This window comes from Sorex fumeus, unplaced genomic scaffold, assembly GCF_029834395.1.
Source record: "Sorex fumeus unplaced genomic scaffold, SorFum_2.1 ptg000043l, whole genome shotgun sequence".
In the NCBI taxonomy this organism is placed as follows: Eukaryota; Metazoa; Chordata; class Mammalia; order Eulipotyphla; family Soricidae; genus Sorex; species Sorex fumeus.
The window spans coordinates 39,619,978-39,645,642 of NW_026606100.1; the positions used below are offsets into that span (position 1 = coordinate 39,619,978).

The 25,665-nt window shown below is 54.0% G+C and overlaps 1 protein-coding gene across 1 annotated transcript; it reads left to right on the forward strand.

Annotated features, from left to right (window-relative positions):
• The first annotated feature begins 7,726 nt into the window (after positions 1-7,726).
• DUSP5 (dual specificity phosphatase 5) lies at positions 7,727-22,682 on the forward strand. Its single transcript, XM_056120533.1, has 4 exons — positions 7,727-8,209; positions 14,813-14,961; positions 18,052-18,271; positions 21,755-22,682. The coding sequence occupies exons 1-4, from the start codon at positions 7,831-7,833 to the stop codon at positions 22,159-22,161; spliced, it is 1,155 nt and encodes a 384-aa protein (XP_055976508.1). The 5' UTR covers positions 7,727-7,830; the 3' UTR covers positions 22,162-22,682.
• Positions 22,683-25,665: the final 2,983 nt, after the last annotated feature.

The following is a 25,665-nucleotide window of genomic DNA, read 5'->3' on the forward strand; positions in this document are numbered from 1 at the left end:
CGTGATTCACCTTTGCCTCCGGTGCCTTGACACAGTGAGATGGAATGTGAAAAAGGCTTCCTTTTACATCCTTTTTCTGGCCTGGCTGCAAACTCACTTGCATTCAGGCTGTTCTCCTCACCCCGAGGACAGTGATGAGGTCTGAGGAAAGGGGCTTCCAGGGTGAGGTTATCTGAGGCGGGGAGAGTTAAGGACATGAGGCTAGGCTTTCCGGTTTTTCTCCCACTCGGAGGTCAAGGTGAGTTTAGAGCAGGCTGATCCTCACAACAGATGTGGCTCAAGGTTATAGCCAAGGTCAGATTTGCTGAGGTAATATGGGGGCGGTACAGTGTCACTGGCCTCAAATTTCACTGATTCAAAGCTGAGAGAACTCTGAGACACCAACTAACTCAACCCCCCTTAGGTAAAGGAGATGTGAGGTTTACAAAGGTCAAGAGATTTGCCCAGACACATCCAGCTATGCGTGAGTTTCAAAGTCAGAACTCAAAGGTCAGAGAAATAGGACGGGAGTTCAAGTGCTGGCCTTACGCAGGCCAATTCCCGTTGGATCTCTGACACTGCGTCTGGTGCCCCCAGCACCATCAAGACTGATCCCTGAGCACAGAGTCAGGAGTCACCCCTGAACACCTCTGGGTGTGGTCCCCAACCCGAAATAAATAAAAAATTAGAACTCAGTCCTGGGTATCCTGACTCTTGGGGCACGCCCTCTCCAATCCCCTGAGTGACCCCTCAACCCACCCCTATTCCATGAATCCTGCTTGCTCTAGGACTGGCCACAGAGCTCTAAGACTGACCACTGAGCTCCTCAAAAGGTCTGGGATGTATTATCCAATCCAACACACCCAGAAGGTATGCACTGTAATGCCTTGCTACGCAGACTTTGGTCCACAGACCCAAAGCACAGAGCTGGTTAGAAATGCAGATGCTCAGGCTTTGGCTAATCTGCATCTTCAGAGGCTCCCACTGGGTTTGAGATGGCTGCTGCAACCAACCCCACTTTGGAGAGGAGCAAAGACAGGCCGACACAGGTGGGAAAAACTGTATGCGGTCCACACAGCAGATCGGAGTTGCAGTGAAACCTTGTGCCAAGTCGTGCTCTGGATTCTTGAGGTTTAGCATTTCCTATCAGTCTTCCTTAGGTTGGGGGACAGAAGTTTCCAAACCCTGGGGGTCAAAACAGCTGTAAGGACTCAGGGACATGCCCGAATCAGGCCTCATATCCATCAGCCCCCACCCCCACCCCCAGGATATGCTGGTTGGCTTTGCTGGCCTCCTTGAAAAATAACTCCCACTCCTGAACAGTTCAGGGTAGAATCATCACCCCTTACTGCCAAGACTCCGTGCTTCCGTGCTACCCCTGACTTCTCATCAAGCAATGTACTGGCTGCCTCACACAGAGCCCTCGGAGGCTCCAGTCACGAAGAGAAGGGCATTGCATGCGTAGGTACCTCATTAGACATCTCACTAACCAACCAGGCAGGTACTATTATTATCCTCTTTTTTTTTTTTTTGGTCCAGATGAGAGCATTGTGGCATAAAGACAAGATGAAGTAACTTGCTCAAGGTCACAAATTCAGCAAGTGGCTGACCAGAACCGGAACCTCTGGCTGTCCCCCTCCAAGGCCTTGACTTCTCAACTGCAGGGCCAATTGATCACGCCTGCCACCCTCCTCCGGAATCGCCCGCTCTCCCACTCCGGCCTTTATTGATCTCTCTTCTGTAAAAATTTCTCCTGCTTTCGTATCCAAACCACCCAATTTTGCACTGATTATTGTGTGGGCCTTACTGTCAGTGGTTCTGGAAATTTTTTGCTCTTTAAATATCCCCCTGTACTCAGTAGACCTTCGGAAGAACACATTCAGACGCTTCTAACGCTTCTTTCTTTGCCAGCTGAATTGGACAGCAAGTAACTCCCTCTTCCCTGCCATGCCCACCCCCATCTTTTTTTTTCCCCTGTGCCATTAGAAAACAGTCTTTTCTTGGCTGGAACAAGTACTACACAGTCTGTTCCACCAGTTAACATTTATTGAGTTCTTAATATACATAAGGCACTGTTCTAAGTACTTTACATGTCTCACTGAATTACTGAGTAACCTATGAGCTGAATCCTATTTTCACTCCCATTTTACAGAAGAGGAAACGATGTGTTTGACCTAGAACATGAGAGAATGGCTTTGCTGATGGATAACACTATCAGAAACAACCACCATGCAAACATGCCTGGTAACTGCATCACGAAATTCCGCTTTATAGATAGTCTTGTCACTGCCCAGACACTATCAACTGATAAGTTCTAGTGTCTCATTTTATAAAAGAGGAAACTGTGACTCTGACTGAAAGGGATTTTCCACAGTCCCACGGTGAACACTCACAGTGTGCCCCAGCACTCCATTTGCTCCATTCTCAACCTGGAGGACAAGGGAAATGGGAATGAGAAATGCCTCTTTAAAGTAAAAGGCAACGGGGCTGGAGTGACAGCACAGTGAGTAGAACATTTGTCCTGCATGCGGGTTCGATGCCCAGCATCCCATATGGTCCACCCATGTACCACCAGGAGTAATTACTGACGGCAGAGCCAGGAGTGACCCCTGAGCATCACCGGGTGTGACCCCAAAAGTAAAAAATAAAATAAAATGCATTTTTAAGTATTAAGTAAGTGAATAAAAGCTGGTAATTGCAGAGACTGGATAGGAATTGGCTGTTAGGTTCCTCTCTGGACTCTGTTAGGATCAGAGTCCAGAACTTTCCTTTATCTGAGATGGAGGGCAGAGATCCGGTCCCACCTGATTACAGCCATCTTCATTTGACATCTTGAGCCAGAGAAATCAGTTTTGTTTTTGAAAGACTCTTTGCCTTTTCTACCTTTTCAACAATGAACGGGCAATACTTTCATGATCACAAATAAATGAGGAAAGAAGGAGAAGGGGCAAAAAGCACTGGGTGGGCAGAATGCCCTCAGGCTGGCTTCAGGTTGCTCTGGTCTCCTTGGGAACTCTCTGATCTATCCCCGCAGGCTACCTGGTCCCTCTATGCTGTGGAGGTCTTGGTGGAAAGTGAAGCAAGGCTGGGGAGAAATTCCAGAAGCATCTATTCAGGCTGCCATGAGCTCTGGGTACACGAGACACAGGAGTCCCCAAGACCCTGACACGGGAAACTGTTAAGTGTTCGGTTTCTCAAGACACAGATCCACAAATCCTGTTTGTTTCCTTGGTTGGCTGGTTTTGGTTTTAGGGACACAACCCAGAGTGCCCAGGTGCTACTCCTAGAGCCATGCTTGGAGGTCACTTCTGGCAGCGTTCCATTCCAAGGACCATGTGGTGCTGGGGGTTGAACCCAGAACTCCCACATACAAAGCATGCAGACTACCCTTTTGAGTTATTTCCCAGGCACAGACCTACAACATTCTTTAAAAGGAAGCACCCATGACCTTCCAAAGAGTTAGGACTCAAGATGACAACCATCTAGAAAAAGGCAAGAAACCTAACAATTGTGTTCTACTGTCAAAAACTAGCAGTGGATTAAGAAAGATCCTGCCTGATGAATTCACATTTAAAAAACATTATTATTATTATTATTATTATTATTATTATTATTATTATTTGCAGTGCCAGGGATCAAACCCAGGGCCTCACACCATCAGGCAAGCTTGTTACCACTGAGTCACGTCCCTGGTTCTCACATTAATTAAGTCTGCTTTTTCCCTTTCGGAATCCACACTTAGCCCCATCCAAAGCAGGAGGGAATCATTCATGGACAGTCATGATTATTCACACAATTCAGTCCTTTCAGTCTCAGAAACCCTGCTTTTGTTTCTTTGTTTTGTTTTAGGGGCATACTCAGCAATCCTGATAGGGAACACTTCTTATTCAGGGGTCAGTTCCTGCCCTGTGGTTCTTCGATGACCATGCAGGGATAGAACCTGGGGTTCCTGCATGCACAGCCCAGAACCTCCCATCTGGCCTCTTCATCCAGGGCCTTAGGCTAGTTTCTGCTGTGGCAAGGACCAGAGGCGCTCAGAACTCAGCGGGCACTGAATCCCAGCCACCAACTGAGCTCCCACAGGTGCTGAGGGCTGTGAGCAAGTCAGGCCGGGGGCCTTTGAGGCTGCAGGCTACAGATGATACCCAGGTGTCAGGCTGGGGAAGAGGGAACTGCACGGAAAGAGAACCCCCAGGAGGGTGTACAGGCTGGAGGCTGGGGGGGGTGCACTAGGAGAGGTGCAGAACATCTCTGGAGCCGGTGGGCGAAGGTAGAAGATTCTTCTTCAGAGGAATGGGGGAGGCTTGTGCGTCCTAGCCAAAGTGGAGGCAGCAAAAAAAAAAAAACTGGGAAAGCTTCAGAAACAGATGACCTCATGGGCCTGGAGTTTGGGACTAGGGTGACAGTGGGGGGTTGAGGCAGCAGGGAAGGAAAGGGACAAACGAGATTAGAGATACACTATGGCCAGTTGGCCAGAACCAGGACCTTGGTGTTTTCGGGAATGTGGGCTTCACCCTTATGTGTCATTGAAGGTTTCTGAGCAGAGCAGATGGACTCTGGACCCATAGGTCTGTGCTTGAAAAGATGGTGTTGGGGCTGGAGAGATGGCTCAAAGGGCTGGGGCTCATGCGGGAGCACCGGGTTTGATCCCCTGTACTGCACTGCACCATTAGCAATGATTTTAGGGCGCCAAGCTGGGAGGAGATCCGAAACATCTTCAATTATGCTCAAAATAAAAAAAATAAACAACTATGGCTGAGGATGAGAGTAAAGGACAAGGCTTTGAGATTAGAATAGAGGATGGATCTGTAGGGTTGGGGGAGGGGAGAGTAACAGCAGTCCTTCAGCTGCAAGTTATGGGTAGGACCTGTCAATTTGCCAGGCTCAGTGCAAAAGGAAAACGCAGGATTGTCCAAAAATATTAAGGATTTCAAGACAGGGACAATCGAGCATCGCCAAGAACAAGGACCCTTTTAGTGTGAGGCCCTGTGCTGCCATAGGCCACACACCCACAGTCAGTCCTGCCCTGTGGTCAAAAAGAAATATTGGGAAGGCAGAACCCTGAGACTGCTAGGCAGAGCGAGCCTGGCTAATGGCTTTGGGTCCTAATTACTGGATCACCTGCTACTTCATGTCCATCCCACTGGGTGTCTTCAGAACAACTCTATTTTAAATCATTTATTTATTATTTGGGTTTGGGTCACACCCTGTGGTGCTCAGGGATCACTCTTGGTGGAGACCCTATGGGGCTCCAGGAATTGAACCCCGGTTGGCCACATGGCAAGGCAAACGCCTGCTGTACTATCTCTCCATCCTTGTAACTCTCTTTGTGAATTTTTTTTTTTCATTTTTTGGGGTTTCACACCTACAAATACTCAGCGGCTACTTCTGGTCTGTTGCTGGGAGTCAGTTCCAGTAATGCTCAGGGGAACCATGCAGTGCCCGGGAATCGATCTTGGGCCTCCCACCCACAAAGCCTGCACACCTGCCATCCCTCCAGCCCCCCTCATCTCTAACTTACTAATATCTAAACTTAACTGTCCCCTCTCCTCACTGCCCTCCGGATCTGTTCCCTCTAGGTCCCTATCTGAAGGTGTCACCATTTACCCAGCCACCCTGTTAAAAAGTCACTCCTCTCTCCAGTCCCTTCCCTTCCGGCAATTTACTTCCTAAATGTTTCTTCCGAAGGGCCAGGCCTCTTCAATCCCTGGCTATCACTGCCAAGTTCCGGCAGGCCCTTATCAGCTGGGGGCTGGATTACCCACAAAAGCCTACTATCTGTCTTTAGCCTGGGTCCTGACCCCACCCCCACCTCAGGTCAAAGAGCCTCTGGGAGGTCCTCACATGCGCACCTGCCCTTCCCTCCCCCCTGCACCCCACAAAACCCTCCTCAGGGGGCTGCTTCAGGGAAGGAGAAACTCCAAATGCCCCAAATGACACATGAGGCTGTCTGACCCCAGGACCCATTTTAACCTTCCACTCAATGCCAAGGGTGCGCTGTCTCTGACAAAACTAGGTGGCCTTCCTCTTTAACTCCCTCAGTTTCCTCTGCCTTCCACCCACTCCAAGGCCTGACAAACCTCGAACCTCAGTTCATTCTTTGGAGTTTGCTGGCTCTGGGAGGTGTTCTCAGGGTCCTGCCTTGCTCCACAGGCACTGGGACCCAGGACCAGGGCCCAGTGGATCCCGTGAACTTCCCTGTGCTGAGCCCAACACAGCCTGGCCTCACAGAGGTGTCAGGCGAGTGTGCTGGCTCTGGGGGCAGGTGGACCTGGAAGCCCTGGAGGAGATGCAGGTTTCAGGAGAGGCACGAATAACCCCAGAGAGAATCCAAATTCCATTCAGCTTCATGCAGTGGCAGGGCCTGGGCTTTACGACTGACAACATCGACCCAGTGGCTAAACAGCTCTCTGGCTGGCCACCTGATGCAGTGACTTCAGAAGTTGACTTCTGCTTCCTTTCCCCTGTAAGCCTAGGAGAGAAGGCCCTCTGTAGTGGACATGGGCTGCTCCTCTTCCAGCAGTCCCAGGCTAACAAGAAAACGGTTGGCAGTTAGCCTGGGGTGTGTGCGTGGTGGTGGTGGTGGGGTTGTTTTGCTCACATGTGTCCCTGCACTTAGCTGAGCCCTCAACAAACACTTGCTGAATGGGTGGATGATGTCCAGGTCCCCGAAGAATGTGGCTGGGCCGCCTGACACTGCCAGGGACTGGTGTGGGCAGAGAGCTGGGATTATTCCTGAGCCACAGCTAATCCCCCCGATCCAGAAACCACCTGGACAGCAGCAGTTGGCTGAACTGAGCCTCATCCCTGTCTGCCTGCTGAGGCTGCCGCTGATTTCACGACATTTCCCAGTGGCCAGAAAACTGATCTCCAAATTAATCATCATTTCGATCCTGATTGGCGTGGGGCAGCCGCACAGGAAGGTTCTTCTGTCCATCCTTTTAGGGCTGACTCCATGGGAGGAGATTCACCGCTTGGCTCTTTTTTTTTTTTTTGGTCGGGCCTTTTCCCCCCTTTCGGTGTACTTTTATCACGGAAAATTCCAAACATACCGGAAACGGGGAGAAAAACAAGGATAAGGCACCCCTGGGCAGGTAGCATTTCGGCAATTACCGACACAAACCCATCCTCGGGTCCTGTTTAAAAAAAAAAAAATCAGCCCTTGAGGCACATCCTGGCTCACAGTTCGTTTCGCGCGCCCAGACTTCGGCTCGGGATCCACTGGATCCCTGTGGGGGCCCCCTCCACCGCGCCCCCCGTTCCAGCACCTCGATCGCCCTAGCGGACCCCCCAGCCACCGGCCCGTGGGTTCGGAACCGACGTCTAGGAAACGCAAAGCGCCCCCGTGCGGCCCGCCCCCGCCTCCTCTTCCTCCTCCTCCTCCTCTTCCCGCACGGTGTGGGTCACCGCGGCCCCGTGGCGAGCTGACCCCCCACCCCCACGCCGGCGGCCGGCGGTGATGCACGAGTGAGTGTGTCCGCGCGCGGCCACGGAGCGCGCGGGGCGCGGCCCGGCACTTCCTCTCCCCGCGGCTGACTCAGGCGGGCCCGCCCCGGGGGCGTGGCCAGCGCCGAAGGGCAGCCCAGCCGCGGCCTTATATGGGCAGCCACGTCACGGGCCGCTCGCTCATTCACATAAAACGCGGCGCCGCCGGCGGAATCCCCGGCTTTCTGGGGCGGCGAGCGGCCGGGAGCGGGTGCGCGCGTGCGCGTGCGGGGCGGGCAAGCCGGAGACGCGCGGCCGCTCGGGCGCCGGGCTCGGTCCGGAGCGCCCCGGAGCGTCGCCGGCGGCGCCACCCTGGCCGTGGGCACCTGCGGGCCGCTGAGCGGCGGCGGCGGCGGCGGCGGCGACATGAAGGTCACGTCGCTCGACGGGCGCCAGCTGCGCAAGATGCTCCGCAAGGAGGCGGCGGCGCGCTGCGTGGTGCTGGACTGCCGGCCCTACCTGGCCTTCGCCGCGTCCAGCGTGCGCGGCTCGCTCAACGTCAACCTCAACTCGGTGGTGCTGCGGCGGGCCCGCGGCGGCGCCGTGTCTGCGCGCTACGTGCTGCCCGACGAGGCGGCGCGCGCGCGGCTGCTGCAGGAGGGCGGCGGCGGCGTGGCGGCCGTGGTGGTGCTGGACCAGGGCAGCCGCCACTGGCAGAAGCTGCGCGAGGAGAGCGCCGCGCGCGTCGTGCTCACCTCGCTGCTCGCCTGCCTGCCCGCCGGCCCGCGCGTCTACTTCCTCAAAGGTGAGCGCGTCTTGGGGGGCATGTTGGGGGGGGCCGCTCCGGGGTGTGCGCCCCCAGCGCCCTGGACCGCCGAGCCGGCGGAGGGCTGCACTTTGGGGTGGGATGGGGGGCGCGTTAGGTGCTGAGCGCTTCTCGGGGGTCCCCGGGGTGTGCGCCCCGGCTCCCTGGACCCCGGAGTCCGAGGCAGGGCTGCGCTTTGGGGTGGGATGGGGGGCGCTTTAGGTGCTGAGCGCGTTTCGGGGGTGGGGGGCGGACTCCGGCACGCGCTCCGGGGTGTGCGCCCCCGCGCCCTGGACCGCCGAGCCGGCGGAGGGCTGCACTTTGGGGTGGGATGGGGGAACGCTAGGTGCTGAGGGCGTCTCGGGGGTCCCCGGGGTGTGCGTCCCCGCGCCCTAGACCCCGGAGCCTGAGGCAGGGCTACACTTTGGGGTGGGATGAGGGGCGCGTTAGGTCCTGAGCGCTTCTCGAGCAGGGGGGACTCCCGCACGCGCTTCGGGGTGTGCGCCCCCGCGCCCTAGACCCCGGAGCCCGAGGCCGGGCTGCGCTTTGGGGTGGGATGAGGGGCGCGTTAGATGCTGGGCGCGTTCTCAAGGGTCCCCGGGGTGTGCGACCCGGCGCCCCAGACTCCGGAGCCGGGGGAAAGCTGTACTTTGGGGTGGAATGGGGGGGCGCGTTAGACGTTGAGTGCGTGTCGCGGGGGCTCAGGCATACGGTCCGAGGTGTGCGCTCCCGCGCCCTAGACCCGGGAGCCGGGAGAGGGCTGCACCTGAGGGTGGGCTGGGGGGCCGCGTTCGCTGCTGAGTGCGTCTCGGGGGCTCTGGCATGTGCATCTCCGCGCCCTGAACCTGGGAGCTGGGAGAGGACTGCACCTTGGGGTGGGATGGGGGATGCGTTAGATGCGGAGCGCTTCTCGGGGGGGGGGGGGCTCCGGGGTGTGCACCCCCGCGCCCTAGACCTGGGAGCCGGGGCAGGGCTGCACTTTGGAGTGGGATGGGGGGCGCGTTAGGTGCTGAGCGCGTCTGAGGGGTGGGGGGACTCCGGCACGCGCTCCGGGGTGTGCGCCCCCCGCGCCTTAGACCCCGGAGCCAGGGAAGGGCGGCACTTTGGGGTGGGAGAGGGGCGCGTTCAGTGCTGACCTCTCGGGGAGTTCCCCCCCCCCAAGGTCCCCTCGCCACCCTCTTTCCTAGAAAGCGCCTGGGCTGCCTGGCCGGGTGGGGCTGGCGACGCAGCTGGGGGCGCTGCTGCTTAGCACTTTGGGGGACAGTCCCCCCTCGGCGCGTGCCGGGCGCGAGCTCTGCAGCTCTGGCTGGATCCGGCTCCAGACTCTTGAGGTTTCGGGATGAGGCTGATCTTGGAGGGATCTGCGGGTCGTGACCCTAAGCCCCCTCCTGCCCGCCCCCTTCCCCCTCTCCCCTCCCCGAGCGGAGGTGTCCCCTGGCCTCCGGCCTGGACAATTACGAAAGCAAGTCCGTATCTCTACGACCCCTCTTGGCTTTTTGACCCTAGCGAGCACCCTCCTCTTCCCTCCCATTTTGTTTTATTGCTTTTTTTTTTTTTTACTGTTTTCGTCCGGCCTTTAACTCCCTCCCACCCCGCCCTGGCCCCAGTTCTCCCTGGAGTTTTCTCTCGCCTCAATTTGTAGCTGATAGCTTTCCCACCCTTTTCGCCTCCTGTCTTCACCGTGCCCCCCCCCCAAAAAAAAAAACGGTCCCCAGCGGAATCCTGCTGGAGCCCAAGGCAGCGACCTAAGAGGGGAGGCCCATGCAGTGGGGGGTTGTCCATCCCTTTTAATTTGAGGACCCCCCCACCACCACCACCACCAGGAGCCGGGCTAGCAGTTTGCCCGCATTTCCAGTTGGGGAGCTGACTTTGACTTGTGGAGGGGGTGGGAGATTGACTCTCAACTGCCAGAGCATTGATTTCTGGGTCATCACTTCCTGTGACGGTTCCAGTCTTGCATCTGAGTCTTTTATAAAGCAAATAATATAGAAGCCTGGTCTGCAGTGCGGAGACGAGAACCCTAGGGCCCTGTAGCTTTGGCGCAGACGCCTGCATGGAACAATGATGTAGTTCAGAACTCGGGTGCAGTTTGCTGAGTTTGGACCCTCTTTTTCAAACATGCACGGGATCGGGAGATACTGCTTTTGGAACAGAATGCATGCTTTGCAGGCTCGATGCCCTTTGCAAACCAGACACGGAGCCAGGCATACATAAACCCCTGAACTGCTGGAATGGTCAAAAAAAAAAGACGAAAAAAAGAAAAAAGTATTTTAAATTAATAAAAATATGCAAACTTGGAGAATTTCACACTCGAGGCCAGATTCCAGAGGCACTTGGGCTTGGCAGCTCGCACCACTATTAGCACCTCGAGCAAACTCCCTCCTGTTGATTCCTGTTGGGGAAATAGCTGTGGCAGATGATAATCCTTCCTTTTGCAGTCTCAGCACCCCCCTGGGAGGCCAGGATGAGGGATGCCCTCCAAGCTCTTGTAGAGGTTTCCCACGTGTCCTCTGATTTCTGTCTCTTCCTGATGTGGTTTTTGTCTCCTATTCTTAGCTCTGAGTACAGGAAAAGCTTCCGCCTCTCAGGAGCATAAAAGACATGTTCCAGGAAACTCCTCCAGTCCTGCCTGCCCCTGCTCCCCACCCTCTCCAGGGGAGGCCATGCTCCTGGTATAGAAGTTATTGCCACAGGAAGTGGGCATCTTTATAGAGCACCACCTCAGGGAAATTAATGTCTAAAATGTTTTGGAGTTATTGGGGGAGTGGAAGATGGGGGGGGGGGGGCGGCACTCCGTGCGGTGCTTAGGGCTTAGTCTGGGCTCTGAGTTCAGGGATCGCTCCTGCCAGTGCCCTGGGGTAAATGAGGTGCCACGGATCAAATCCAAGTTGGCCATGGGCAAGGCAAGTACCTTAGCTGCTGTATTTATCTCTCCAGCCCCTGAAATGATTTGATTTTTCATTTGTTTTGGGGCCACACTTGGTTGTGCTCCTGGCTCTGCACTCGAGGATTACTCCTCGTGGGCTCAGTGAACCTTAAGGGGTGCTGGGGATCGAACCTGGGTCAGTCGTGTGCCTGGCAGGCCCCTTACCTCCTGCTTTATTGCTCCAGTCCCTAAAATGTTTTTTTTTAAGGGAAGGAACATGCACAAATTAAAAATGTGAACAGTTAGAAGCTCTCATATAGATATAGATATATCCTCCCCCCTTCCCCCACTTTTGTGACGGGAATCAAACCCCAGGTCCCACACATCTAAGGCAATTGTGCTACTGCAGAATTCCATTCCTGGCCTTGTTTCATGCGCTCTCCCGGGCCCCCGTGGGTCGTGTCTCGCCTCACTATTTGAAGCAGTGTGCATGTGTGCAGAATACATCCTTGTCCATATGCTTTTGAGTGTGCACTGTCTTTCAGTAAAATGAGAATCGCGAGGTTGAAGAGTATGTGTTTTTAAGTTTCAGGGGAAATTACATAATATCTACCTTTATAACACTAATATACTTTATGCTGGTGCCAGAATTTTTTTTTATTTGTTTGTTTTGGGGCCATTCCTGATAGTGCTTGGGGTTTATGCCTAGTGTGGTGCTTAGCAAGCCACGTGGTACCAAGGGTTGAACACGGGGCTCTCCCACATGCCAAGCCTGTCCCCAGCCTTTTGAACCATCTTCCTGATTCAAAAGAAAGAAATTTTTTTGGTCTGTCACATGAATTAGGTTTTAATTTTAGATCTTGGGGCCATTTGCCTTCTACACCAACCTTAACCTCAGGCCCAAAAAAAAAAATGAGAACCGAGGAGATCTCTCAAAGGAGAGGCCCTAAGTTTGATTCCTGGGCACAATTATGTCAGATCCCATTGCTGGGATCAGGTGGCATGGTGCCCAAGCCCCTGAGCGCTGCCGGAAGGGCGTCCCCAGCAACAAAAAACTGCCAACGAGAAGACGACCAGATGGCGTCGTCCGCGTGTATTACACAGGGTGTCTGTGCCCCGGCTCGCCCTGGTAACATGGCGATGAACCCAAGCAGAATCTCTCTGATGAGAGCTGAAGCAGCCACAGAAGTGGCAGCCCAGTGAGGCAGCGGAGAGGAATGTTCTGTCTCTCCACGCCTCTGATGGGAGTGGGTGAAAGGCAGAAGCCTTCTAATCTGGAGGACTCCTCCTGACCCCGGCTCGCACAGGCAGGGCAGGGCTGTTTATCTGCCCCTCACCTACACTGAGACTCTTTGTCCGCCTGCCTTCTCGTCAGCAGACAGGCTTAGCCCACACCCTGGCGTCCCGTCTGTCCTCCCGTGGCCACCTCTTAAGTGCTCTATTTAAAGCCGAGTGACGGGGATGGCTTTTCGGTCCCAGCTTCTTATTCCACATTCCTGTCCCACAGCCCTCGGTTTGATTCCTGGAACCGAAAATATTGAGCCATAGGCACAGGAAGTGACTTCCTAAGTAGGGACCCGTCCTCTGAGGAAGCTGGGGGCCCTTGAAAACGGAATTTCCTCTGCCTTCTAGCAGGGAGAAGGCTGCTTCTAAGGACCGGGGAGTCAAGAAGCGAGGCTCGGGCCAGAGGGAGTGCAGGGTGCGGGCTTTGCAGGTGGGAGGCCCAGGTTCAATCCCCAGCACCCATTGGTGTCCTGAGCACTACCAGCAGAGACCCTGGAGCACCAAGCTTAGAGCAACCCCTGAGCACTGTGGGGTGTGGCTCAACCATGAGCAACATCAAAAAGAAGTCAGGCACAAAGACCTCTGCTTCCTTTTTGCCCCTCGATGGCCTGACCTCCTGTCATCCGCACCAGGACTGCGATCACCGGGCAGGACCGGAGCCCATATGGGGGCCCAGAGGACAGTTGGTGAAGGGAGATTTAGGGGTATTAGCAGGGGTGGGGGCAGTTCCCCGGAGCTGAGAGGAAGCAGTAATGGCACCATGACTCATTCTACGAATTGGCTGCAGCTATGAGGGGGATCAAGATGGCCTTGTAATCCATTAACCCTTTGTCTGCCGCCCAGGGGCTGAAAAGAGGCACTTGGTGGTCCACGGGTTGGGGGCAGGGCTGTGTCAATACCAACAGGAGACAAAACGGAGGGCATTGGGGGAAAATACAGGTTTTCCAGATGTTGATTTGGGAGGTTTTATTTGTTTTGTTTGCTTGCTTATATTTTGGTTTGGTTTGGGGGCCACACCCAGCAGTGCTCAGGACTTAGTCTTGTCTCTCTGCACTCAGGGATCACTCCTAGTGGGACTTTGTGGGGTGTGGTGGATCGAACCCTGGTAGGCCACATGCAAGGCAAGCACCCTGCCCATTGTCCTGTCACTCTGGGCCCCCTCAGGATGCATATTTAATTGATGTTTTGATGCCAGGTGAATCTTCTTGGCCAGAAAAAAAGTGCCTTTACTGGAGGCTCGTGGAAGCAGATTAGCTTGCCTTGGATTGGAAACCCAGGGTTTCCTCAGGCGAGACCGGCCACCTCACCCAGTAGCCCTCACTGTTCTGAGGGTGCAGAGGGGCAGGTTTTCAGTCACCCCACCCTTTCCCCTGCTTGAGGAGGCTTTTTCACGTTTTTTGTGACTTGACCCAATTGTCATTTTACCGTAAGTGATCCCTTTAGGGAAATTTAATAAGGATTTTTAGAAAACTCAGACCTGCCAGGAGTTGATTTAAGGGCGGGGGCGGGGGGTAGTTGGGTGTCAGGATGGAGGTTAAAACAGAGGTAGAAAGGGAGGGTGATTGGTTTTCCTTTAGGGGGCTGGGAATTGAGTTGGAGGGCTATTCCTCCAGTTTGGCTTGGAAGGTAATTCTCTCGGTGGATGACTAAATTGGCCCCTGCAAGGGGCCATCAGCAGTGTTCTTTAGCACCTTGGGAGTGAGGAAGGGCCTGGCCCTTTGATTGTCCTGAGTTGAAAGCCCCTGTTGGTCTTATCACCCCCAGTCCCTTATGAGTGGACATGGCTCCATCTGTGACCCTGCTGTGGGCCAAGGAGACGTGCTCGAATGTAGGAGTCTCCTTCCCCGCGTAAGTTAATGAAAGTCTGCACAGTCACACCTGGGCTTTCGATAAATGAGAAGCTGCTTTTGTTTCCTAGAGGGATTTGGTTAATATTTGCCTGGTATTAGATATCCCCTTTCACAATTTTAAGTTCTCCTGATAGACACAAAAAGCTAATCATTACCTCTCTGATTTGGGGGTGTTGGGTAGCAGGGATCGAACCTGAGTCTGCGTGCACGGCATGCCTTTACAGGCGAGCCACATCTCCACTCTAGGGTTGACTCTCTCTCTCTCTTTTTTTTTTTTTTTTTGGTAAATGTCTGTAGTCCATTTATTTTGGTTTTGGGGCCACACCCGGCAATACTCAGGGGTTACTCCTAACACTCAGAATTAATCCTGGCAATGCTCAGGGAACCATATAGGATGCCGGGGATTGGACCTGGGTAAGCTGCCTGCAAAGCAAGCACTCTACCCGCTGTGCTCTCTCTCTAATGTCATCTGTATTAGTTTTGTAGTTCTTACTCCTTTACACTCAGAGTATTGATTGACCCTTGGCATTTTTTTTTTTCCTGACAGCCTGAGAAATCAATGCTTACATCTGTCTCACCCCCTCCTTTTCTCGTTCCTCGTAGGGGGGTATGAGACATTCTACTCTGAATATCCTGAGTGTTGCGTGGATGTAAAACCCATTTCCCAAGAGAAGATTGAAACCGAGAGAAGCCTCATCAGCCCGTGTGGGAAACCAGTGCTCAACATCAGCTTCCGGCCGGCTTATGACCAGGTAGGCGGGTGGAGACATGAAGGGGGTGCCCAGCTCCTGGCTCTTCCTTCCCCGGCGCCCTCGCGCGTCCTCCGCTCACCAGCCGCGGCTGGTTCCTTTGCAGAGCAGGGTGTTGCCAGGGGCCTGTAGCTTCCGAGAGCTTCTGTTGCTTGCCAGCTGGAGTTTCCATCCAAGGGTTCATGGCTTCCTTCCAGCGAACAAGCTGACAAGCGCAAACGAGCCTGAGGATGCTCGGCAGCTTCTGGAGAAAAGGGGGAAGTGAGAGAGACGTTATTAGCTGGCCTGGGAGGTGCCGAGAAACTCTGAAATATGAAATACGGGCTCAGGTTTCCCTGAAGGCCTTTCTGGGCTGACTTCTGGGCTTCCTGTGTTGATCTTCGCTCTGATTCTTCCTGCTCTGTATTTTCTGAAAAGCCCAGCCCAGGACCTGTCAAAGGTGTGTCCTGTTGGTTTTTGACGGGGACAGGTTGAGGAAGAAGGGTTGTGAGGAAGACAACTGCTGTTTGGGTAGCTACTTCAGCTCCTCCCAGCGTTTCTAACGCCTCCATTTCCTTGATTTCTGGGATCAAGAAATCCCTGGGATGCTTGAACTGCACGTGGCTATTAACATGTGGACACGTTTCCTTCAAAGAATTGCATGTGGTAGGGGCCGGGGATGTGTCTCAGTGGGAGAGCCAGCGTGCGCCTGCCTTGCCTGAGGCCTGTGTCCCTGCCCCAGCATGAGGGGAAAGAGAACAGAGGATTGTACGCTGCGACGATGTGTTAAAGGAAGAATAAAATGGAAGGCTCTGTCAGGAGGGTACCTATGGACCAGGGGGATGAGGGAAAGGCAGGCGAGGATCCGACTCTGATAAGCCTGAGCCTAAAGCCCCCTTGCCCGTTTCACACAGGCCAGAGCTGTTCCGTGGGTACAGAGGCGATGGGTTTCCTGAGAATCTGGCAGCTGCATCTCGGGCCGCGTAGCGCCTCTTCTCAACTTGTCCTGACTCTTTCCATGACCTAGTTCTTGGATTTTCCACCCCTTGTCTTGGAAGAAGGCCCATTCCAGCATTCTGACTCCATCAGAGGAGCCTTTCTCGTTATCCAGCCCCCTCCTGCCCCCCCCCTCCCCCCAGTAAGGATGCATCCAACTTCTAAGAAGGAAGACAGAGTTTGCCTAAGAAGCTGGTGGTCTGCCCCAAGCAGAGAGAGCTCTGTCCCTGGGGACAGACTTCGGAGAGTAGCCAGGTGACCTTTCCATGAAGGGGCCCTGTGGTCAGGAAGCCTCCGAGTGTGGCAAGGTGCCAAGATTATTATTGTGTTTGTTTTCCCTCATTAAATACACGCCGTGGATGAGGAACCCTCAACTTTGAAGCCACGGGCATCCCGCCCAACTGGATTTCTGCTTGTTTGTTTGGGTTGTGTTTTCCTCCAGTTTCCCAGAAAGTGAAAGAGAAACAAGAATTGGCAGGATGTTGTGAAAGTGCGGCAGATCTGTCCTTTGGCCAAGTGGGGAGGCCCTGATGAGTCCCCAAGGCTTATCTGGGGAACCCCTCGTGTTACTTCTCAGCAGTGCTGTGTGTTGAGAGAAGAGGCGAGAGCGTGCTAACCTTTGGGGTTTCTGCCCGCCTTTGCAGTCTGCCTTCAAGTCTGAACGGAAGACTCAGGAAAGGAAAGATAGAGTTTTGGAGGTGCGCCAGGCCAAACTGTAGAGAAAACAGGAGAGGGCCCGAGACCACTATGTGGGCGTTCTCTAGGCACCCCAGAGAGGGATGAGATCTCAGTTGGAGGTGAACCGGGGGACCGCTGTCGGGCTAATCAAACGCTGCTGCTTCTATTCCGATCTTTTGTAAAATTCCCGGTCACTGTCTTCCCAGTGGCCCCCGGCCTTTGCTTCACCACCTCTTAGAAAAGGAAGAGCGAATGCCCCTTGCCTGCAGGGTCACTTGTGCCCCCTCCCGGTATGCGCCCCTTTTCCCGGTCACGGGTCTGCCAGACCGTTTCCTCTCCTGCCCTCCCCCGTTTCAGCACAGGAAAAGGAAACACAGGAAGCAGAGGGATGAGATGGGAAAGGCGCCTGTGGCCAGCCCCGTGTTTCCCCCTTCCGCTGAGCCCCCTGGGTTCCCATCGTTGCAGCTCTATAAATGCCCCCAGAGCCAGAGTCCCTGCTAGCCCGCTATTAACTTCCTCTCTGCCTCCCTGCTGAGTGGGAGAAACCTTAACTAGAAACCTGATGTGTGGGTGGCCCCTTGTAGCATGAGGACCTACGTGTTTCTCACTGAAACTCTGAAGGTCCAGCCCCGTATGGAAAAGATTACGTGGGGGAAGGCCCCCTTCTGGTGTGTCTGTGTGTGTGTGTGTGTGTGTGTGTGTGTGTGTGTGTGTGTGTGTGGAGGTGGAGGGTGAGTTTAGATCTCAGAAAGCTGGATGCATCCTGGGGTCAGCAGCGTCCGATGAAATACACTGTAGGAAACATCAGGGTTAGACCAGAGAGATTAACACAAGGGGTTGAGGCACTTGCCTTGTTCACAGCCCACCGTGGTTCAGGCCCTGGCACTGCCAGGAGGCCCTGAGCACCCCTGGGTGTGTGGCCCAGTTCCACCCCTGACCCGAAATAGATAAAACATCAGGGGCAGCCCCAGGATTTAGTGGGATTATGTACCCCGAGACTCAGAGCAGCCGGAACTCGGCTCCGTATACTTATTTGCTCAGGATGGTGCTGTTTCTCACGCCACCGGACGTGTGGGACAAGGAAAAGACTCACTGCGTGGGTTTCCCGGTCAAGGAGTTTGCATGAGATGGAGGCTGCGCCCGGCTACCCTGACTCTGAGCGCTGAACCTGGAAATCAGGAAGGGAAGTCCCACTTCTAAGAGCGAGTAGATGCAGGCTTGCTGGGGAGCGAGCGCCCAGAGTCAGGGTGCGTGTTAGGCGTGTGGGAGATGTAGGTCTGCTTGGCCTCCCCATGTACTGCTGGGAGCAGCTCCCCACAATCCCCGGAACTGAGAAAAAAAAAACCCCACCACCAAAAAAGCCCAGGGTTGATGTGCTTCCTCTCAGCGGGGCAGGCGTGCAGCCAAGCTTACCTGGTTGTCCTTTGCCCCTGCTTCCAGGGTGGCCCGGTTGAAATCCTCCCGTTCCTCTACCTGGGGAGTGCCTACCACGCGTCCCAGTGCGAATTTCTGGCCAACCTGCACATCACGGCGCTGCTGAACGTGTCGCGGAGGCCGTCCGAGGCCTGCACCACCCACCTCCACTACAAATGGATCCCCGTGGAGGACAGCCACACGGCCGACATCAGCTCCCACTTCCCGGAAGCAATAGACTTCATCGGTAGGTCTGGACACCGGGGCCACTGCAGCCCCCTACCCACCCCCCACACCCCCATCCTGCTGGGGCGCCTTCCTGGAGGAAAAAGCCCGTTGTCTGCACCATCCCTAAAGCTTGCAGTTGAGAAGGAGTGCTGCCACCAAAGGAAGGAGGGGGAGGACGCTGTGGCTATTAATAGGAGCCTTAATTTGCCAGATAAATGAATGAATAGGATTGTGTGGCGTGCTCCTCGCTGCCACGCTTGTCATTGTTCCTAGCCTAGCCGGGTGGGTAGCCCAGTGGTCTGCGCTCAAGGCACCCCCTTGAGGGCAGCAGAGGCGAGTCGGCACCGCCCTAGCTGGGCCTCCACGTGGGCTGGGATATTTTTCAAAGGAAGCAGAAGGCTGGGGCGCACGCCTCTTTCACACAGAGCCCCAAGGGCCCCGGGAAGCTTTCTGCAGTTCTTGGCAGACAGACCGCTTTGGGGGCAATTTGTTTTGCGTTTTCAACTAATTTTGGATTAAAGATAGCACTTGCCTCAGCTTCATGCTTTTAGAAACAGAAAAGTTGGCGTCTCTTATTGTCGTTTGAAAATCTGGGAGGCACGAAGCTGTCACATTTGCTCCACAGTGTGGGCCTGAAATCCAGGGCCGAGGCCTCCCTCCGGCCTCTCTGCCAGGGAGAGATTCTGGAGGCCTCGGGGTCCCCAGTGCTCATGGGGTCCGGGATTTCCTATCCGGCCTCTCCGCCTCTATACCTCTCTTCAGGTTTTTTCTCCCTCCAATTTCCAAGCACCATTTCCCATGCCCTCGGGCTTGCTCCCTCTCCCCTGGACCTGCCTCTTTGAACTTGCATCATTATTAAAGCTAAGACATGATTTTCTTATATCTTGTTCTGAGAGCTGTTGAGCTCCGTGATAATTTCTTAGTGCAGGTAGCCAGGAACGGGCTCCTCCCCAGACACAAGAGTAGATCCATTCCACTCAGTGCACACAATTTCAGCCCCACGGGAAACCCCTGTGAGAAACATATAAAGACCAAGCCTATCCTGTCCCATGCATTCCCCTGAGAAGGAACCAGAATGATGGGTTCCGGCTTGGAACCCGGACTGGGCTCTCCCTCTCCCTGGGAATGCCTGGCCCTTCCTAGCCTGTTACTTAATTACCTAGATAGCTGCCGGGTGAGGTCATGGAGCCCGCCCCCATTCAGTTCTCAGGAGCCGCTCCATCCTGTGTGCACATCGTGTCTGTACACCAACACACAAACCCACAGCATCTGGAAAGCTCAGGAAGCATTCTCCCACCCACCCCCGACTCGTTGCCTGAGAATGAGAGAGATCTGGAAGCGATGCAGGCCAGGCAGGGCGAGTGCTCAGCCCTGGAGTGCATGCTCTGCTGCAGGAGACACCAGAAGGGGAGACCACAGCAGGGGCCTGTAGCCCCGCCGGAAGTGGCCCTCAAAGGCAGAGGCAGAGCACTCTGGGCTCTTGAGTCACAACCTGAAATTGGGGTCTCCCCTTTGAACTAGTTCATAGGGACTTTTTTTTTTTTGACTCAGAGACTGAATTGGGCAGGCTGGGGCGGGGGGAGCGCTAATGTGTTACCCTGGGGTGCCCTTTGGGGTTTTCTTTCTAACGGGGAAACTCCAGGGTTCTTTCCTGACTTCAGAAACTTGATTTGCAGATTTTATAGATGCATTTGCAAAATTCATGCACTTGAGGAGGGAGTGAGGTGGGTGATAGAGTTAACTTTTCCTCTCAAAAAATTATTTGTTTCGTTTCGGACCCGGGTCAGCCGGGCCGGCCGCATGCAAGGCAAATGCCCTACCGTTGTGCTATCGTGACCCAGGTTCGATTCCTCTGCCCCTATCGGAGAGCCCAGCAAGCTACTGAAAGTATCTCGCCTGCACGGCAAAGCCTGGCAAGCTCCCCGTGACGTATTCAATATGCCAAACACAGTAACAAGAAGTCTCACAATGGAGACGTTACTGGGCCTGCTTGAGCAAATCGATGAACAGTGGTAGGACAGTGCTACATGATTTGTTTTGGACCACCCAGTGTAGCAGGGGTTTACTCCTGGCTCTGCATTCAAGGATCACTCCTGGCAGGGCTCAGGGGGACCATATGGTGTCCCCGGAATTGAACCCAAGTCGACTGTGTACAAGTCAAGCACCCTGTCTGCTATACTATCTCTCCAGCCCCACCTGAAATAAAATGTAAGCGTTTTGCACACTGGCCTTCCTTCCAGGGTGCCAGCGCATCTAACCTCCTGCGTTGTCACTGTTTCCTCAGTTTGGATGTGTACATGTGCTGCGTCTCATCCTGTTGTAGCGGTCATAGCTCTTGGTGGGCGAGAGGAGTGGATTAGAAGTGGGCATCCCCCCCTTTTTGTCGTGTTGAGCTGCAGAATGCCAACCCACGGTGGTAGCTTTACCCCATTGTGCAGAGTGGGGTTTGCGCAAGCCATTTCTACCCTCGTCTCCTAAGCGTCACGGAGCCCAAGCTATAATTAGTGGCCATGTTCTATTTATTGCATGTTTGGTGGTGGGAACCCTGGGAGCTGAGCCAAGCATCCCTCCCTGACATAACCAGACTGACATAACCAGAGGCCTCTACCAGCCTGGGGATTAGGTCATCGCCATTAGAATCAGACTCCGGGAGCTAGAAATGACATCTCCAAGCCAGTCTTTTGGGTTTGGAACCTACTCAGAAAGAGGTGCCTTCCTCTGTGCTAACTTGTATGCACCTTCTTTTTTTTTTTTTTTTGCTTTTTGGGTCACACCCGGCAATGCACAGGGGTCACTCCTGGCTCTGCGCTCAGGGATTACCCCTGGCGGTGCTCAGGGGACCATATGGGATGCTGGGAATCAAACCCGGGTCGGCCGCGTGCAAGGCAAACGCCCTACCTGCTGTGCTATCGCTCCAGCCCCTGTATGCACCTTCTTAAACTCCCTCGTGGACCCCATGTGTAGATGAAATCCGTAGGAAAGGGATGGTTTTAATTCTCACACCTCCAGTGAGAGTCTGTGCAGGTATCCTGGGAGAACGGAGACTCACCTGTAAGACGTAGTGGGTTTGCTCTAGAGAGACAAACTCAACTGGCTCCAGCAAGTGCTTTGTATCCCAGAGGCCCAGGTTTTGTCCCCAGTACCACATGGTCTCCTGAGCACTGCCAAGTGTGGCCCAGAAAAAAATTTCACAGGTTTGTGTTTGTTTGGGGCAGTGTTGGGACTTGAACCCAGGGCCTTCCCACATGCAAGAACTATGCTGTAGCAGTGAGCACATCCCTGACCCTAGCAGCTACAAGATTAATAAAAGTCCTCTTTGGAGACAGGCTTGGGTAAGACCCCGAAGCTCCCACTCTGGAGATTCGAGTCCATCGTAGGAGACTCTTGGGGGGCAGGGGTGGTCTTCGAAGTGAGGTGCCTTTGCTGGTCAAGTCTTGGGTTTCGTCTCTGCCTTTGGGTCCCAGCCCCAACTCACGGCCCCTGTTTCCTTCCTTCCTTCCAGACTGTATCCGGGAAAAGGGAGGCAAGGTCCTGGTCCACTGTGAGGCGGGGATCTCGCGGTCGCCCACCATCTGCATGGCTTACCTCATGAAGACCAAGCAGCTCCGCCTGAAGGAGGCCTTTGACTACGTCAAGCAGAGGAGGGGCGTGATCTCACCGAATTTCGGCTTCATGGGCCAGCTCCTGCAGTACGAGTCAGAGATCCTGCCTTCCACGCCCACCCCGCAGGCGCCTTCCTGCCAGGGGGAGGCGGCCAGCACTTCCTTCCTGGCCCACTTGCAGACACTGAGCCCCGAGCTGCCGAGCCCCTACTGCACATTCCCTACCTCAGCGCTGGCGCCCGCCCCCACCCACTCGGCCGTCTCCGAGCTCAGCAGGGGCTCCAGGCCCACAGCCACGTCCTGCTAAGACCGGGGTGGGCCAGGCCGCCCGGGCCCAAGAACTACTGTGATTTCATTTTTTTTTAAACTCGTGGACATTTCATACCTGTGCAATACTGAAGACCCCCCTCGCTCCGTCCCGTGATCCCGACGGGCCAGTGAGTGGTCACCAGGCTTGCAAACGAACTTCGGACAGACCTCGGGGACCGGTTCTCGGGACCGAAGGAAGGCCAAGCCATGATGCGGGCACAGCGTGTGCTGACCACTGGACTCGCAGAGCCCCCGCCCGAGGGCTGCCCGGGCCTCGAACCTCTCAGAGTTCGCCTTTTCATTTCAAGCGCAAGGCAATAAATATCCTGCCCCCGCGGGGCCAGAAAGCAGTTGCTTGACCAGGAGAAAAGGCAGTTTCAAAGCCAACTCATTTTGAAGGAAGCACAATTTCCACCATGTTTTTGTCCTTCTGGCAGTCCCAGTGTCTGTCTCTGTCGCTTCCAGGCACGAGCTCCATCACCGTGTGGTCAGGACAAGACCCTCCTGGGTCTGGGCGCACCGACAAGGGCGCTGACTTGAACCTTCAGATGTCTGTCAGATACTGCCCCCTCCTGCCCCTTGTTGAGTCCCGTGGAGGCGGCTGATTGCAGGGACAAGACGTGGACTGCCTCTGGGTTTTCTTGTCACTGAGGGTTTTCCCTGACCTCGAACTTGGGGTGATTCTTCCTCATACTTGAACCTTTCTCATCGCTCCTCTCCTCAAAGCAACTCTTACGTCCTTTGCAAAGAGTTCTTCAACCATAGACCAAAAATCAGCTCTTTGAGGTGATGGCGGTGGGTACCAGGAGAGAAGAGACCTGTAGTCCACACCAGTGGCACCAAGGGGGCCATTCTCCCAGCTTGCCGTCGGAGTGTGCTGGTCTGTCTGTTGTGAACTGTTGTTTCCTTCCCTGCCCCTGGGGGTTGTCTCCAAGCTGTTGACTTCGGAAATTTTCCGATTTCACAATGTGGTACTATTTTTTTTTCTTTTTTCTTTTGTCTTTTTTTTTTTGTCTACAGGTTATTATCTCCAGGGGAAATGGCAATAATTTCCTACAATCCATATGAATGTGAAGAAAGCAGTATGTTACTGGTTGTTTTTGTTGGGGTTTTTTATATATATATATATAGATAGATATATAAGTGCAAAATAAAAATAGCAAAAGAAAAAAAGCTCTTCATGTTGTTGAATTGGGATGAGGTGGCATTCACCTTTGTGCTCAAACCCAAGGTGTCACACATACAAGGACATCAGCTTTCCACTCAACTACACCCCAAGGTGAAAGTTGCTCTCAGTGGGGCTCCAGCCTACTTCCTGGGTTTTATTTCCAAGTGAACGGAAGGTGTGGCAGAGGCTGTGCGTGTCCCCACGCGCCAGCCAGGGAATGTAATGATAGGAAATCCTGCTCTTTTCAAATCAGACCTTTCCCTAAGCTCCCTGGCTCGAGAGTCCTTAGATGCAGCCATCCTGTAGGTCAAGAGCATTTGCTCATGCTGACCTTGAATTTTGAACTTTGAATCGAAGAAATGAGTGGACAGCTTTAGATGATCCTGACAGTCCCTTAAACCCGCACTTCTCAGCGTACCTAAGAGCCAAGCTTGTGGTCAGCCTCTTCCCTCCCTGTCATACTTGGCACTTTGCAGATGTTCACTCAGGGAAGGTGAAACCAAGGTTCACCTTACTGCCTGTCTCCCTCTTTTCACTCTTGGAACTAATTTTTCCAGCTCATTCCCTCAGACGCTGCTCCATAAGAAGTTCCTCATTGAGAAGTTTGAAATCCCAAGTTCCAATCCACTTGCCTCCTGAGTAACTCCCTCTAGGTTGATGGAAGAAGGAAGAAGCAGTATAATACAGTTTTCTCTCCATGCCTTTTCTTACCATGCCAGGCTAACATGAGGACTCTTTTCTAATCAGAGGAGAACCAGAAATTGGCTATAATGTATGCCACCGCTAGTGAGCTGGTCCCTGACACAAGGTCAAGTGGGGCCGAGGTGGGGTGTTCCAATCATGCCCTCAATTCTGGAGGACCCAGAAGGCCTCCAGCTCTCCAAGCATGTATCAGGTTAGAAAACAAGATGGCAGCCAGGGCCCACAGTTGCCCAGATCTTCCTAAACATTGCACTTTATAGACTAAGATCCTATTTCTCACGGGTCTTTTCTTTTTTCCAGCTGACCCTCCAGATTCCTTGGAAAGCACACAGGTCAGAAAGCCAATCAGATTAGACGGGCCCATTTCCTCAGCCCATGCTACTCGCCTGCACAGTCCAAGGAGGACTTCCCCTGGAGAACTGGAGTGTAGAGATGGGACAGAGGGGTCCTGGGTCCTTAGCCCTCACTCTGTCACAAACTGCATTGCTGTGGAGCTAACCTCTGACCTCCATGAACCAAACTTCTTCAGGCTAGCTGATGCCTCAGCCCAACCTGGGAATGTGTCCTGCTAGTTTGCGCCTGGTGCAAGCTTGTCCAGGTGGCAGTGACTTGGGCCTCCAGCAAGGAAGAGTCAGGGAGTGGGAAGTAGGGATGATGTGCTAAGCCGCGTCCCACTTGCTGACATTTGCTTTATTGCCTTCAAGTCTTTCTCTGAAGGGTGAGTAAGTCCTCTAAATCAGGCATCTGAGGATTGCTCATAAGCCAGTGAGTCACTGAGGGGTGAGCCAAGTGAAGCCCCACAGCTGGCAATGGCCCTAACTCTCACTCCCCTAATAGTCTGTTCATTAATTATTCCTCCTTTTTTGCCACCACCAACTTTGCACAGGCTGCCAGTGCCAGGTGGTGGGGAACTAAAGCTGCTATCCGGTTGCTCTATTCCCAGACTTGAAGAAACTTTTCTGTTTTTTCCAGCCGCCTCAGGTCAAGAGGTGGCTGGAAAAATAGAGAAATTCATTTTCCCCTGTTGTTTCCTAAGAGGTTCTATAAGTGAGCCCGCTCAGGTCACTTCTGTTCCTGACTGAGCTGAGGGACGGCAGCAAGAAATGACTGATGGGCACCCCTGCGCTGTTGGGAGCCCTGTGGACCTGTGGATTATTGTGAAAGCATCCAGGAAATTATTATTTTTGTTTTTTGGGTCACACCCAGCAATGCTCAGGGGTTACTCCTGGCTCTACACTCAGGAACTACTCCTGGCAGTGCTCGGGGGACCATACGGGATGCCAGCCAGGGATTGAACCCGGGTCGGTCGTGTGCAAGGTACATGCCCTAGCCACTGTATTATCGCTCCGACCAGTCCAGGAAAAATTGTCCCCAGGTGGGACTAGAAGTGAGTTGCTGGTGATTTTTCTTCCGAACGCCTGACAGCCTCTGTCAGCTCCCGACTGCCCCTGGCTCCCTCTTAACTCAGGCCACTCAGAAGCAAGTCTTTTGCTAATCTTTAATCAAATCTCCAAAATATTGGCAATACTCCCCTATTAGCATGTGTTGGGGATATAAATTCCACCACATTTCCATAAACATTTCTCAATTTATTTTTCTTTCCGTATCCACGATGCAAAAACAAAACTCAAA